Source organism: Hyperoodon ampullatus (assembly GCF_949752795.1).
Source record: "Hyperoodon ampullatus genome assembly, chromosome: 2".
Taxonomy (NCBI): domain Eukaryota; kingdom Metazoa; phylum Chordata; class Mammalia; order Artiodactyla; family Ziphiidae; genus Hyperoodon; species Hyperoodon ampullatus.
The window spans coordinates 19,639,481-19,654,465 of NC_136915.1; the positions used below are offsets into that span (position 1 = coordinate 19,639,481).

General features: G+C 38.5%; 1 protein-coding gene across 1 annotated transcript; it reads right to left on the reverse strand.

Annotated features, from left to right (window-relative positions):
• Positions 1-466: 466 nt before the first annotated feature.
• Positions 467-12,046, reverse strand: SRSF10 (serine and arginine rich splicing factor 10). The gene is made up of 6 exons (XM_079720194.1): positions 11,946-12,046; positions 10,322-10,459; positions 6,694-6,800; positions 4,544-4,706; positions 4,277-4,330; positions 467-730 (listed from the first exon to the last, which is right to left on the reverse strand). The coding sequence occupies exons 1-6, from the start codon at positions 12,008-12,010 to the stop codon at positions 670-672; spliced, it is 588 nt and encodes a 195-aa protein (XP_079576320.1). The 5' UTR covers positions 12,011-12,046; the 3' UTR covers positions 467-669.
• Between the last annotated feature and the right edge of the window lie 2,939 nt (positions 12,047-14,985).

Here is a 14,985-nt window from a genome sequence, read left to right on the forward strand (position 1 = left end):
ATTACCCAGTACAATTTTTGCCCACAGTAAGGGCTCAGTAAATGTTTGCTGAATATACTGACTAGGAAAGAGGTGAGAAGAGATGGACCCTCTTAGCTGGATGTCAAGTATAATCGGAATTTATGTGGGAGAGTGTTTAAGGAAGATGTAAACCGCATGTGGCATACAAGTAAGGAAACTCAGATGCCAACAAAGCAAACCATTAAGCAGAAAACACTGGCACTGGAATAAACAAAGGCAAGATTTGCCAATAGCAAAAACAGAACTGACTTTAAGAGATAAGCAAGTTTATATTGGACCATACCTTTTCTCACCCAATTCAGTTTGAGACAGACCAATAGAGGCACTATAAGAGACTATGGCTGTCTTCCTTGATATTCAAACATCCTAGTTTCCAATTTAACATGGACCTGTTACCCATGAATCAATATAAACCTATTCAGATTTAGGGATTAGTTTCCACAAGTACAAAGTTGAATTTCCTTTTATTTGTCCTAAAAGGCTTACTTTCAAACTTGAAGGGACTTCAATTATTCCATGTAGTTTCGATAACATTCTTTTATCTTTTCAGACCAGAGTCAAAATATTCGTACAGTATTCATACTGCAGCACCTTCCACCCACCCTTTGGTCGCTTGAACTGCCCTTCTTTGGTTCTTTTTCCGCTTTCTCAGATCTTTCTTGAAGTGTAGTAAGCAGAACTGTACTGGGTATTCCAGCTGCAGTTTGGTCTTAAATAAAAGAAGGATGTTTGTCAGTTTGGTTTTCTTTATTCTTCTCTGTGGTATACAGGATTTTGTTAGTTGAACTGGATGTAGCAGCTTACAGGGCCAAATTTTCAAGAGAATAGTATAATAGTTCCCAGGTCTTTTCCCTGGGTTGTAACTTAACAGCTCATACTCTATGTAGCACCTTTCCTTTCTCACTGAAGCATTATCTGTCATTATTCTTCTTGCTTACTTGGCTTCAAAAAAAAAAAAAAATGCAGAGAGATCTTAAGCAAAAAGAGAGGTGAAGTGTCAGCTCTCACTTGAGTCTTGATATGTTCTACTCCAATACTGAGCCATGCCAGACACACAGTAGATACTCAATAATTATGGAACTCAACTATGTAACCCAACATTAAAGCCCTGTATAAGGATCCTTAAGTATCAGTAGGATCCTATCTATCATGGGTTCAACTATAAAATAGTCCCTTTGAAGCTATGTTATTTAGGTATGTCACTTTAGAAATAACATATAAGGTTCTCAAGAAAATAGCATGAGTCTAAAAATAAGTGACACAAGTAAAAAATAAAAACGAAACCATTACTTCTAATTCTATACAGACAGAAAAATTAAACGGGCTATTTCCCCAATCTACTCTAATTACAGTCCATTAAAAAAAAAAAAAACCATCTAAGGATCCGGCTGAGCTCAAATCCTGGATCTGCCTTTTACTGCTTTTTCTTTGTGCCTCCATTTCCTTATCATCTGTTACACGAGAAAATAAAAGTATCTTTCTCATAGGGTCTCGTGATGAGTAAATGAGTTAACACATAAAGCTTTTAGAACAGTGTCTGGCACATCATAAATACTCAATAAATATCAGCTATACTTGTCATTATAAAGCAGCTTGAACTCAAACCACAAAACACCTAAACCAGTTCCCCACAGTGATTATCACTTAATATTAAGTGCTCATGAACATTCAATGCAAAAATATTTTAAATCACGCCATAAACATTAAGGCCCAATCCATCTTGTTTAGGATGGGGAAGAGTAGAATTATTGGTCCATCTAATAATGAAAATATAAACTTAAAATTAGCTGACTCAACTTTCATTTTAATGCGTATCTTAACACTACCAATAACCTCTAAGTTATTTAACCCAAGGGATTTAATAAGCAATAATGAAACAACTCTGACATTACATAAGGAATTTTTAAGTACTACGTAAAAGATGTACCTTTCTGGCAGGTTCTATCATTTCCAAAGTAAAACCTGTGCCTAGTGCAACACTGATTTAAAATATTCCTAAATCCGTTGTTATTGTATAATCTCATTCAAAACTATAATAATTCCAGTTAATCATTATTTCCTTCATTTTGTTTTTATTATAGCATGTTTGCTTAATTTACAGCAAGCAGAAAATAAGCTGGGTCTTGTTTTGATCCAAACATTGATGTTTTAAAGGTTGTACACAATATTTGTTAAAAAGAACATATAAAAATACCTTTTTAGAAGCTTCTATAAGAAAGAAAATACAAAGTTTAACCCCACAACTTTCCTCTTTGCTAGAACTGCAAACTACTGCTACAGTTTTAAATAGACTTTTTGTTGTTTGAACTATACATCCAGGAAAATCTAAAAAAATTAAAGAAACGTGCATATAAATGATTGCATAGCAGAACATGAACATTAACTGCAAACAGTAAAGAAATGAAAGTTAGAAATACTATCAAATATACAAAGGTTCTAGAATCAATCCTTTAAACACATTCCACAAACAGTATTTAAAAACCACCTTTTGTTCTTTACAGGCAAGGCCTAGATTACTAAAACCAAAATTGAAAAAAGTAATCCTCTAAAAGGAATGGTTTCCCTACAATATTTCTTACTTATTATGCCTGTAAGCAAGCAATCTAAAAATTTTAAGGATGCCAGCTTTTATTCTGAAATGAGATTGGACACGTCAAGTCACTTTTTATTGCCCCCAAATGATCTCGCAGAGAGATGTTAGAAATTATAAAGAGTTAGGGTATTATTTTCATCAGGTACTACATGGATAATCAGTCAAAACCTCAAGAGATGTGACTTCCTTAAAATTAGTTTTTTTCAGAATTATTTAAAATCTCATGGCACCACAGAATCACGTAGAATGGGAGTGTTGTCTTTTTACTTGCCTCACATTAAATAAACTGAGGCGTGAAGAACAAGCCTCCTTCATAAAGATATGGGCAAATTTTGATACAAATGCACACACCAAGTGCTTTAAGCATCAAAATTCAGTCCTTTTACACTATGCACACACACAAACAAAACCTACTTTGAAAACACTTTACTTGCTTTTAACAGCAGTGAGAAAACTAAGCAATATTATGGTCAACAATGCTCCTTAAAGTTTAGAGTAACTGCATAAGAGCATTCTTTTCCCCTTAAAATTATTTCTGCCATCATCAACCTGCCCAAATTTTAAGGTGGGTTTTTCCGATGTTTCTATGGTTCCAAATCTTCACAGAAACCAGAAAAGTGAAGGCTCCGTGTTTCAATCAAAAACTCCATCTCCCTGAAAATGCTACTTAACCCAGTTGGCGTCATTCCCAGAGACAGTGGGGTTAACAAAAGAACTATTCCACACTGTGCCATAAATTATCATCGTGGGTCTCGACACCTTGACAAGACAAAAAGGTCCACCCTGAACCTAAATGTGTCTAATTGGGTCAGTGTTGTACGGTGGCTACAACTTCACTTTTGTATCATTCTACCTTATTAGCAAGCTACATTTCTAGGTTAACAGTTCTACCAAATATGGATATGAAAGTTTATTTTTAATAAGACAATGTTGCAAATTATGGTCAACCAACATCTTTTCACCAATACCTCAAGCATTAAAAAATGAGAATCTTTACAAAAATATACAGAGACACCACAAATTGGTAGCTGCCCATAACATTAAACAAACTGGACTCTTAAGAGTGGCTTCTCAACAGCATATCATTTTAATAATAACCATTGCCTGGTACAGGGAAAACTGACAAGTGTTTTTTTTAAGCATCATTGCAACATTGTATTCCTGATAATTTAAGTAAACCAAACTATGAGTAAATGAATGATACATGCCTAAAAATATCATGGTTTATACTATCAGTGGCCACTGGACTTAGGACTAGTCCAAGACCTTGATCTAGATTTTGACCTAGACCTAGACTGTGATCTTGACTGAGATTTGGATCTAGGTGGTTCTTTTTTCCTTGATTCCTTTTCATATCTTGAGCCAGACTTATAATGTGTTTTGGAATCTGTTTTAGAGGTGCCTCTAGTTTTGGTGTGAGATGCAGACCTAGAACGTGATTTAGCCTTCATTTCTTTCTTGGGCTGGGACTTGGACCGTGATCTTGAATTGGATTTAGATCTTGAAAAAGATCGATTTCGGTGTTTGAATCTTTCAAAACAGAGGAGAGATACAATTAGAGTAAAAATTAGATTCTATATTAATCAAATTTGTTATTTTTAGAGCAAAAGTTCACTCTGAAATTGAAAAATGTATAGTCTTTTTCAAAGCAAAGTTATTTACCTATCATTGTCGGAATGGCTTCTGCTACGCCGTGGTCTTCCAGTCGGTCTACTGCTAAAAAGTACATCAGAAAAAGCAAACAATGACACATGTCTATTTACAAGGTTCTAATTAAAAAAGTGAACCATAAAACTTTTAAAATAAAGCACTAAAAATATTTTTAGTCTCAATGAAGCATACAATGTACATAATTAAAAGTATACAAGAAGATTTTTAAAAATTAAAGGCCAACAAACTAAATCTTTTCTGTGGTACAACATCACTTACTTTCTAGGACTATAAGATCTTCTGTAGTTGTAATCAAAGGAACGACTTCTTGATCTCCTTCTTTCATAACTTCGGCTTCTAGAACGTCTATATCTGTCATAATCATCATAGCGTGAAGAACTATACACATTTCTCCCTTCCTTGGCTTTCATCTGATTTGGAGCTATGAAATACATAGAACAGAAATATTTACAAACATTAAAAACGTAGTATTTAAGCCTCCAAATTATAGGAAAAATTCCTGCATCCCCTTCCTTTATGCCTCCAAATCTGTGGCTACTTGTGAATGTTAACCTGGGAAAAGGTATTTACTTTCAAGCAAGTCTATCAGAAGACTGTTTTATATTAAAAATGATACCCTCAAATATCTCCCCAACTATTTTGTTTTTTCAAAGACCTCTCACATCTAGTTTGTTGTCCAAAAATACGCCAACTACTTTGACATTGGGAAAATATACCATGAAAGTATTTTTAAAATTCCGAATTAAAATACAAATGACTTTTGAACCATATGCTAATTTGGAGTTATCCTACCATGGTTTCCATTCATTAGGAACAAAATTAACAATGACAAAATACTTAATGGTGGCCTACGAATGATATGTAGTGTCAAAATGCAATAATATATAGTTACACAGTTCTGAGAAACCATGACAAAGAAAAGCAGAAGAAAGCTAACACTTGTCGAATGCCTTAGACACCCACACCCTTGACAGTCCTCAATCCTTACGTTATCTCATTCAATCCTATGAAGCAGATACTTTATGCACGTGTGTATGAATGTATAAATAACACTGACTACCCAGGAACCTATCATTCAACCCAAGAACTAGAGAATCACCAACAGCTTGTGTCTACCTAAGTACCCCCTCTCTCTTTAGCAGCTTTTTTTTTCCAGCAGCTATTTTAATCTCTATCTTTTAATATCTTGCCTAAGGAAACATAACAACAGTTGAGCCAGAATTCAAACCCAGGTGTATGTGACCCCAAAGCCTGTACTTATGCCTCATTAGCATGCAGCCAACACCTGGTGTATGCCTGCATATTAATAAAAACCAAGTACTAATATAAAATCTTTTCTAAGTTTAATCTATATAGTCTTTCCCAGTCTATCTGTTCATTTCTACAGCCAGGCACCTACATAATTACCCAATTACACCTTGATGATCTTTATGCAGAAGGGAAATGGCTCAAGAGAACCAAAACTTTCCAAAGTTTATTCTTTTCAATTCCACTTTTAGTATATTAAACATGCCACAGCTGATAGTACTGATCTACCTTCTTAAAGAGTCCAAACATATTTCAGGCATTCTGATCACTGCATTCCAAGTCCTTTTGTCTACCCTGAAATTCTGCAAAGTATTCAAGATACTCTATCTTCCCCAAAACTATCTTTCTGGGTTTTGAACAGATAGACATATTGCACAATACTTCCAAGAAGCACTCTCAGAACAATCTGTATAAATATGATGTATTTCCGCGTGCCACAACTACTGAAGCCCGTGTGCCCAGAGCCCATGCTCCGCAAGAGAGAAGCCACTGCAATGAGAAACCCACACACTGCAACAAAGAGTAGCCCCCGCTCACAACTAGAGAAAGCCCATGCGCAGCAATAAAGACCCAAAGCAGCCAAAGATAAAATAAATAAATTGGCTAAAAAAAAAAAAAATCTGTATTTATGTCAAACCTAACCTCCCAATTCATCCCACCCTCCACCCTTTCCCCTCTTGTGTCCACACGTCCATTCTCTATGTTTGCATCTCTATTCCTGCCCTGCAAACAGGTTCATCTGTACAATTTTTCTAGGTTCCACATATATGCGTTAATACATGTTTATTTTTCTCTTTCTGACTTACTTTACTCTGTATGACAGACTCTAGGTCCATCCACATCTCTAGTGGGAACCTGTGGTATAGCACAGGTAGCTCAGCTCAATGCTCTGTGATTACCTAGATGGATAGGATGGGGGTGGTGGTGAGGGGGAGGCCCAAGAGGGAGGGGACGGATGTATACACGTAGCTGACTCACTCTGTTATACAGCAGAAACCAACACACCTTTGTAAAGCAATTATACTCCAAGTAAAAAAAAAATCTATATACAGAAAAAAAAAGAAATGATGCATTTTACATATAGGCATAAAGGTACTTACTCTTTCGATCCCCCTGTGCAAACTGTATTTCAATCTGGCGTCCACAAATCCATTTTCTGTCCAAATTATGTAAAGCATCTTCTGCATCACGAACATCCTCAAATGTGCTAAATGTTAAGGGGCTTGGGAAGTTTTGCAAACTTTGATAATGAATGAAAGTTCAGTTGGTAAGCCTGGAACAATTCACAACCTCTCAATATTATTCTAGAAAATCAACCAGACCCCACTAACTGGTTGGTTGATTCAGCTATAAACACTTTAGAGTATTAAAGCACTTGTGACTCCCTAAGGCATGAGTTTGAAAACACTTATGAATACATATTATGAAGTTATTACTGAAATAAGGCCTGTTACAGCTGAACTACCAAGTAATCCCATCAGAAGATTTTCCTGAGTTTTAAGAATTTTACAAAACAAGACAAAAAAGAAAAACAAATATCAATTTTATTTTGTATGCTAAAACAAAAATTTCTTAAAATAAAACCAAAACTGTTTTTCATATTTTTGTTTCAAATGAAAAAAAGAAAATGCCAATAGTTCTTGTGTAAGCAAGCGGAATATACCTTACAAGAAACGAAAGCATCAACCTCAAATTAATCTTGCTATTTTTCTCAGACATATCTAACATTATTATTTCACTTAGTTGTCTTCCTTATTACACCTTACTGGGAAGACTGGTACACCAGCCACTTGTAGGTATCAAGAGAACGTCAAGCAATACTTAAGACATCCTATTATATCCATGCACAGACCATAAAAGCATGCTGCCAAGAAATAACAGACCATTTCTAAAGATTCCTGGACTGGAAAGCCCTAACCATGACACTAAACATAAAGCTCCCCGGAGAGAAGTGCGTTTGGGACTGGTTTTCAATTTGAGAAATTTCAAGATAATATTTATAAGCCTAAAGAAGGAACCGCTGGTACCCATTTTTGATCTGAGAGGCTGTTGCCTTGTTCTCCAACAAAGTTATTCTGACCAAATTTAGTTCCTTTCCTAAAACCACCATTCAAAAGAAGCCAAGCACATATGCAGAGCAGTGTTTGATATAAAAGCTTCTGAAGGGGAGCTAGGCTAGGTTTGGCTGTGGATTTTCATTCTGTACTAAAATTCACTATTCTAACTTGTCCATTTCTAGTTCTTAAATTTGAGAGCAGTGCAGATCTTGAGTGATTAAAAAAATCCCTGAAGCGATATACTCTCTTCAAGACTGATATTAATATTTTTTTACTCCAGAGACTAAAAGGTCTGCCTCACTAGATTCCCTATTTTTTGTTCTGGAAGGACTTAAAGACCACAACAGGGTCCCAGTTCTCTCTCTGAGGCTATTATGTGTAGTGAACGAGAGGTTTTCTCAAGTCCTAAATCAAGAAGTTTTCACCATGAAAAGACAAAGGCTGATGGGGAGTTTAGAACCTTGAACACTATAATCAACCACCCCTCCAGGTTAATGCAGTTGGGCTCTAAAATAATTGAAAAGAACAAGTTCATTTAAAGGGTATACTACTTTGCTACTTTGAGAGACAGAATAACTTCTTAAAGGATTTAGACCAAGAAGTATAAAAATTATCAATGAGAGCCTATCATCCTCTGGAGCTACCCTCAAAAACAGAATACTGGGTTGGATGAACCATGGCAAGGTTCTACCTGACCTGTTAAGAGAAAGCTAGCTGGGAATGGGGTCAGATAGAAAAGAGGACCAGAGCAGGGACAGTCAAATATCATTCTGATGCCAGTTACGGAGAAATTTGTACTCAGGGTCTTTGAAAAATCCTGTTACCTATTTCTTTTTAACTATTTGAAGACCACAGACAGACTTTGTGTATAAAAATAGCTATAATTCACCTTGAGATTCCTTTGGTTAACTCTTTCCTGGCTCAAGTATCACATACTCTTCAAACTGTTGATCCTGGTTCCCAGGCCACCCCCAAACCAAGTAAAATCAGGCCAACATTGTAAGCCAGAATGTACCGTTACTTTTTCTTTTTTTTGACCAAGCCAGATATACCTCTTATCCTCTCTGTAACAGAACTTTGCAACCAATTCCCACAACTGTCCTTGATCACTGGACCTGCAGGAGTAGCAGCTTTTGGCATTTCGCCTAAGTCTCATTAGAACTCTGCTAAGTTTCAAGAGATCCACTGAATTTAAGCAATAAGAATTTTTCCTAGCCTGAAGTCCACAGCCCAAACCTCTGTTGCCACAAGGAGATGATCTCACTGAAGGAAGTAATGTCACCTGAAACTCTGGGCCAAGGAACAATTTCCCATAGATCCTGATTACGTACCCATACCAAAGATAAGGCCTTCTGCAACCCATTCTGGGCCAACTGATCACATGTGCTAAAGCAGTCAGGGCCAGCAGGTTTCACAGAGCTAAGTTTCAGATGTTAGGAGTATGTGTGTGCCCCTAGCAGCCTCTTTAAAAAAATCTATAAACAGACAGTATCTCTAGTGGATCTGACCTTATAAAACCACCAGAGCCGTTTCTAAGTAGTCCCCAGTGCATGCACCTGTGTGCCCTCTAAACACGGCTCTATGGAGTCGGCTTGACTCCAGAACCTCATGCTACTCCAAAGAGCACTGCCTGCTACCCTATGGCACCTGACCACTTGGTCCAAAACAGAAATATGCTGGGTTTAAGCTTAACAACATTACATCCTGGTACACTTTAACTTCACAAGCTAAGAGAGAGTGCATTTATACAAGACCACATCACAACATCAAAGGCCCACGTAAATCAAGTTACAGGTTTTGTCACTAGACCAAACCAGAATAATTTTGAAAATTAACTGCTTACAAAACATGAGGAGAAAAAAAAAAGGAAAATAGTTATTCTGTAGGATACATCAGGTATGACTCCTTTAATCTTGGCCATCATTCAACTTCATCTTGACCTTTAACTCTTTAAGTGCTTGTCAGAAGGACTTGTCATGAGATGCTTGGCCAAATATGACAGATGGCTTTATCTTTAACTTTGAAAAACAACCTTTTCCCCCTTTTGTAGATAAAGCGAGGCTTTGTCTCCCATTAGGCTTGTCCTTCTTCCAGCTTTTCTTTATATTTTCTTTTCCCAAACTCTCCCTTCTCTTCAAGCCTGATCCTTAAGAGGTCTTTGGCTTGTCTACTTGCCTTAAGTGTTGAACTCTACTCTAAAGGTTCTTTCATGCTTTCTCTTTGGGGTCGCCATAACTGTACAGCTTTACATTCTCTGAGGTAACAACAGAGGACAGCAAATTAGGGGACAATATTAAAGAAGTTTACCTCATTGTTATACAATTTGTTTTTGATCAAGTGATTCAAGTTAACAAACAAGAATACCAAACTTTAATTGCTAAGCACAAGAACATATTAACTTTTGAGTTACATTAAAGGTGGTAGCAACCAGAGTGTATTCAGATTTAAATCACATATTATAATCATTGATTTGAGTTTCAGCAGCATGAATGGGAATTTAAATATTTTACTGTTTTTGGATCAACTTTAAGAAATAGTAAGAGCAATGTGTGAGTCAGAATTAACTTAGAAAAAATTGAAGACAAAACATTTATTAGAAGACAAAAAAAAAAAAAACAACTACTTTTTAGATGTTACCTCTTACAAAAACTTGAATTTCAAACTTCAACACCCCTCACTAATCAGCCATCTGAAGAAAGGATATTGAACATATGCAAATCCTCTTGGACGGCGAGTGTAGAAATCAAGTGGAACATACACATCAACTATAGGACCATAACGACCGAATTCGCGTCGTAAATCTTCAGACCTAAAACATCATAAAAAGATGCCAAATTTTTAAGTCCACTCCTTTAAAAGTTTCTTTGTAAGAAATAGGTTTCTTTCTGTAATATCTCAATTAATGAAAGAGACTGTGCTATGTTCCTGGGTGACCTGAAACAAACAAGCTTTCTAAATCTCAACATCAAGAGCCAACGGTAAGAATATACAACAATATGTCTTTTTGAAAAAGAAAAGCCAGAATGCAAGATTCTGGAAGATAATAACGCAGCTTATAATAAAACCTATCACTATTTTACATTAACAACAGGAAAACAGACATTTAAGGAAACCTGATCACAACTTATCTCTATTGCTTTTATCCACAGCCTTCATTTTTCATAAATAGTATAGCAGCATTAAGTTGTACATAACTATTGTTATGTGTTTTTTTAACAGTATCAAAGCAACTCTAGTATTCTGAAAAACACAAAGCACTTATTTTACCTCCAAATTTTAGCGACAGGGTTACACACTTAATGGTAGATACGGTTTGAAAAATAGAAGTCACAAATATATATAATTCCTCAATAAATGTCAATATGACATAAAGGGGAAAGTTTCCTAGACGCTAGAGTAATTACTATTGCTTACTTGCTCTACTTAAAGGTAAGACAGAAAAATATAAATCATACGAGGCTACCTAAATTTTCTGATTTGTGTGTGTGTAGAGTGATTATTTGTTAAACAGTAAATCTCATCTTGTGATAAGATCTCTTCCAAAAAAGTCTGACGGCAACTCCAAGCAATTAAGGGAATTGGCGAGAACAAAGGGACGGTCCGAATTAATCCAATTTAGCTATCAACGTCCTAATGGTAGAGGCTTCCTAAACCTCCGTTTTCAAAGGGTGGCCAGTATTTCCCGGAAATGGGAAGAACTAGTTCGTACCGTTTAAGTGGAAGAATTTTATATCTCTAATCTCAACATTCCCTTTATCCAAACATCTACAACACACACACAAAAAAAATCGCAAATAAAACACAACAACAACAAAAAGGGTAGCAAATGCTTCGCCACACTCCCCTCCCCCGATCCGTTATTTTACTGCAGAGCAGTTTTTCTTTTTAACTAGGGGAAAAAAAAATTTCTGGGCCAAGGGGGCGTGGACCCCAAAGAACGCGAACTTCAAATCAATGGGGGGAGCTGATGTTAGGCGGAGGCAGAGGCTGAACGCTCGGAGAGGAAGCGGGAAGGAAGGGGCCCCCATCTGCGGAGGGGGAGGGGACCGAAACGCCGCCACGCGGCCCGCTCTCCCGCGGCTGCCCGGGAGGACCAGCGGCGCCGCCCTCGCTCTCACGCGGCGGTTATGTCGGCTGCGCGGCCTAGTTCGGGCCAGAAAGCCGGCGCGGGACCCGCCATCTTCACCCCTTCCCCTCCCCCGGCGCAGGCCCAGCGCGCCGCCGCCGCCGCACCGGTCCTTTCCGAGCGTCCGCGGCCTCCCCTCTTGGGCCCAGAGTGCCTCCCCTGTACATACCTGGTATCGTCCGCCACGTTCCTTACGAAGAGAGACGTGTTGGGGGGACGAAGGTACCGGGACATGACGGCGGCGTGGGTCTCAGCAGGGACACTAACGGGCTCAGCAAACCGTCCGCAGCTCTGGCGCCAGATCCTCGACACACACAGCCAGAGAGCTCCGCTACGACAACCGCCTCTTCTCGCGAGAGTTCACTCCCGCCTCCCCCCACCTCCTACCTGAGTGCAACGCCGGGACCTGCAACGGTTCTTTCCCGCGAGATCACGCAGCTTGCGCCTGCGCATGCGGGCGGCGGGAGTACGTGCTGCAGCCTAGATCTCATTCATTGGCTTCTTGAGCTGCCTCCCCTTGTCCCGCTAGCCCGCTCTTTCTTTATTAAGTGCTTTATTTTGCCGCCCTTTTCTCCCTTGCACCGCGTCCTCCCCTCCTGACCGCCCCCCCGCAAGTCAGGAAGCAGATGTTTTAACCTGTACACCATACTGTACAGTTTTTACAAATTGGACTGAGTTTAAATATTATAATTCGGAGGGACAGGCTTTCCCCTGTCTGGTCCATGTTATAACCTGGCTTTTATCAGATCTCTCATCGGCAAGAGAAGAATTTATGGCCTCTCGTGTTAGTGTGAAAGGGAAGGAGGTGTGTGTCCTTGCAGAGATAGGCCTGCCTCTCCAGTGCTTTCTGCACACGGTGGACTCACTCTGAGCGCCTTTGCCCAGGTCGCCCCTCGCGTACACCCTTCTTGGTTGTTTCCTTCACCTATCCACGGGGTTTTCTCCCCATTAAAGGCTGTTCCCTACCAAAATGGGACGCAAACCTCACATCTTAGTCTCCATTGTCATCTACACTGTCTTCGTTGCTAACGGCTTCCTGAGTGTGCATTGTTCATGTATTGCAGTGTTTCTCCATCTACTAGAATGCTTCTGGCATGTAGCACATTGCCAAGCAGATAGCAGGGACTAAAGAACTGTTTAAATGAACTTTTATTTTACAAAACGACAAAAAAGCATTATTTTTGCATCAATCCGCATCCATAGCAATTAAGTGATTTGGTAATCTGTTGTGCTCTGTAGGAGAGACATTGTTTTTCTACGTTTATATTTTCCAAGATGCTTTGGACGCTTAGTTTATTAAAACATTTATTGATTACCTATTATGTGTCAGACATTACGTTAGATGCTGTAAATTCAGTGGTGAAAAACATGGAGCTTATGTTTCCGTAGGAAACAAGCTGGTCAACAAGTAATTGCATATCTGTGATATGAAAGAGACAGTAATGTGACAGTTTAAAAAAAAACAACTTTTTTTTTTAAACACAGAGTTGCTGAACAAGTGTTTCCTTACTCCCCCCTCCCAAGTTAATTTAAGCACTTTTTAGTGGCTAGAAAACAGACTCCTGTAAATTACCCTCAGTAATGAGGAAATTAATACAGTTTGGTGGCACTCCACCCAACTTTAATATGGATAAATGTTTAGAACACAGTCTGATGCATAGCAAGTGCCCTATAAATGTTAATCGGACTGGCTACATAATTTGTGGGGCTCAGTGCAAAATGAAAACGTTCAAAAATTAAGATGACAATAGCAGAGCACTAAGCCAAGTGCAGGGTTGTTCCGAGAGCAGGGTCCCGTGCAACTACACAGGTGGCACGGCCATTGAAGCCTGCCCTAAATGTTAGCAATTATTATTATTACTCATAATGCCTTGAGAAATAATAAGAGCAAGTGAGGTACAAATACTTACTCACTGGAATCGCTTTCTGCCTCACATACCAAGTGCCCCTTTATCTTTTGTGCTTTAGTATCCCAGTCTTGAAAAAGATGATACTGGGAAAAGTAGAGAAAGTAAGCACCGCTCAGCTGGAGCTTGAGCCGGGCAGTTTACCAAACTCTAAATCTGCTGCAGGTGGTGGTGGGAGCACGTGAGGCAGGTGGGGAGGGAGATACACCAAGGAATTTTGGAAGTAAAACACTTCCTCACAAAAGTGTTGTCATGTGTGGTTAAGAGCACCGAATTTCATTCCGAGCACAATACCAGGGTTGGTAATTTTTTTGAAAGCCAAACGTTAACCTCTGAAAACGGTCTGTTGGCACTGCACCTCTTCTTGAAGAAATTATGTTTTATTGGGATTTATGTCAGAAAACCACTTTCCTTGCGCACTGTTCTCAGAATTGCACAAGTAAGACCCAAGTGTAAAATATATACCTATGAATTTCCTTGATCCTAAAACAGCTCTTTCCTGATTTGTGCACGACAGTACAAACATCACACCTGAGAGGGCCGTGCTGCTAGCTAGAGGGAGACTCACAGGGACAAATTCTGTGTGTTAAAGCCATGGAAGTATGAGCCTGTCTCCACAGACAAAACCAAAACCTTGAGTCAGTACATCAAGCTTAATTTTATTGCTACAACTGTTTGATTTAGACAATTGCCATGGATGGTGCTCGGCACTGCCTCTGTCTCCATGAACAATCAATTAGAAGCATGCTCTTTAAATGCGTTTAATAAGACATGCCTGGTGTTTCCTAGATGCCTTCTCACTCTAATGAATAGGCAGCAAGCCAAGTTCCCCAGACTGAGGAGGACTCAGTGTTCCCTTTTAGACATTCCTTACTTGTGGGTCAGAAACTTTGGGGCACATACATAAACACATTATCAATTTACCTATACACAGACTCTTCTTTTAACCTCAGGCTCCCACTAGTTCTGCTCTGTGGGTGAATTCACCACTACTGCACATATTTGTTTACCTTATTCCTTAGATGATCTATTCTAGCACGTGGATTGCTACCTTGAATATGCTTAAGGTAAAAATCACTTGTTATATCTTAGCCTCCTTTTTAATGTCTTAAAATAACATTTTTCCCAGTTATAAATGTCCTGTGTTTATTGTTAACATTTTGGAAATAAACTATAAAGACAACAAACATTACCTGTGATCATACCACTCAGAACTAATTACTTCTAAGACTTTTCTGAATTTCTGAGCATTTCTATAATTGTTTAAATTGGGGTCATACTATATATACAGTTTTATAATGT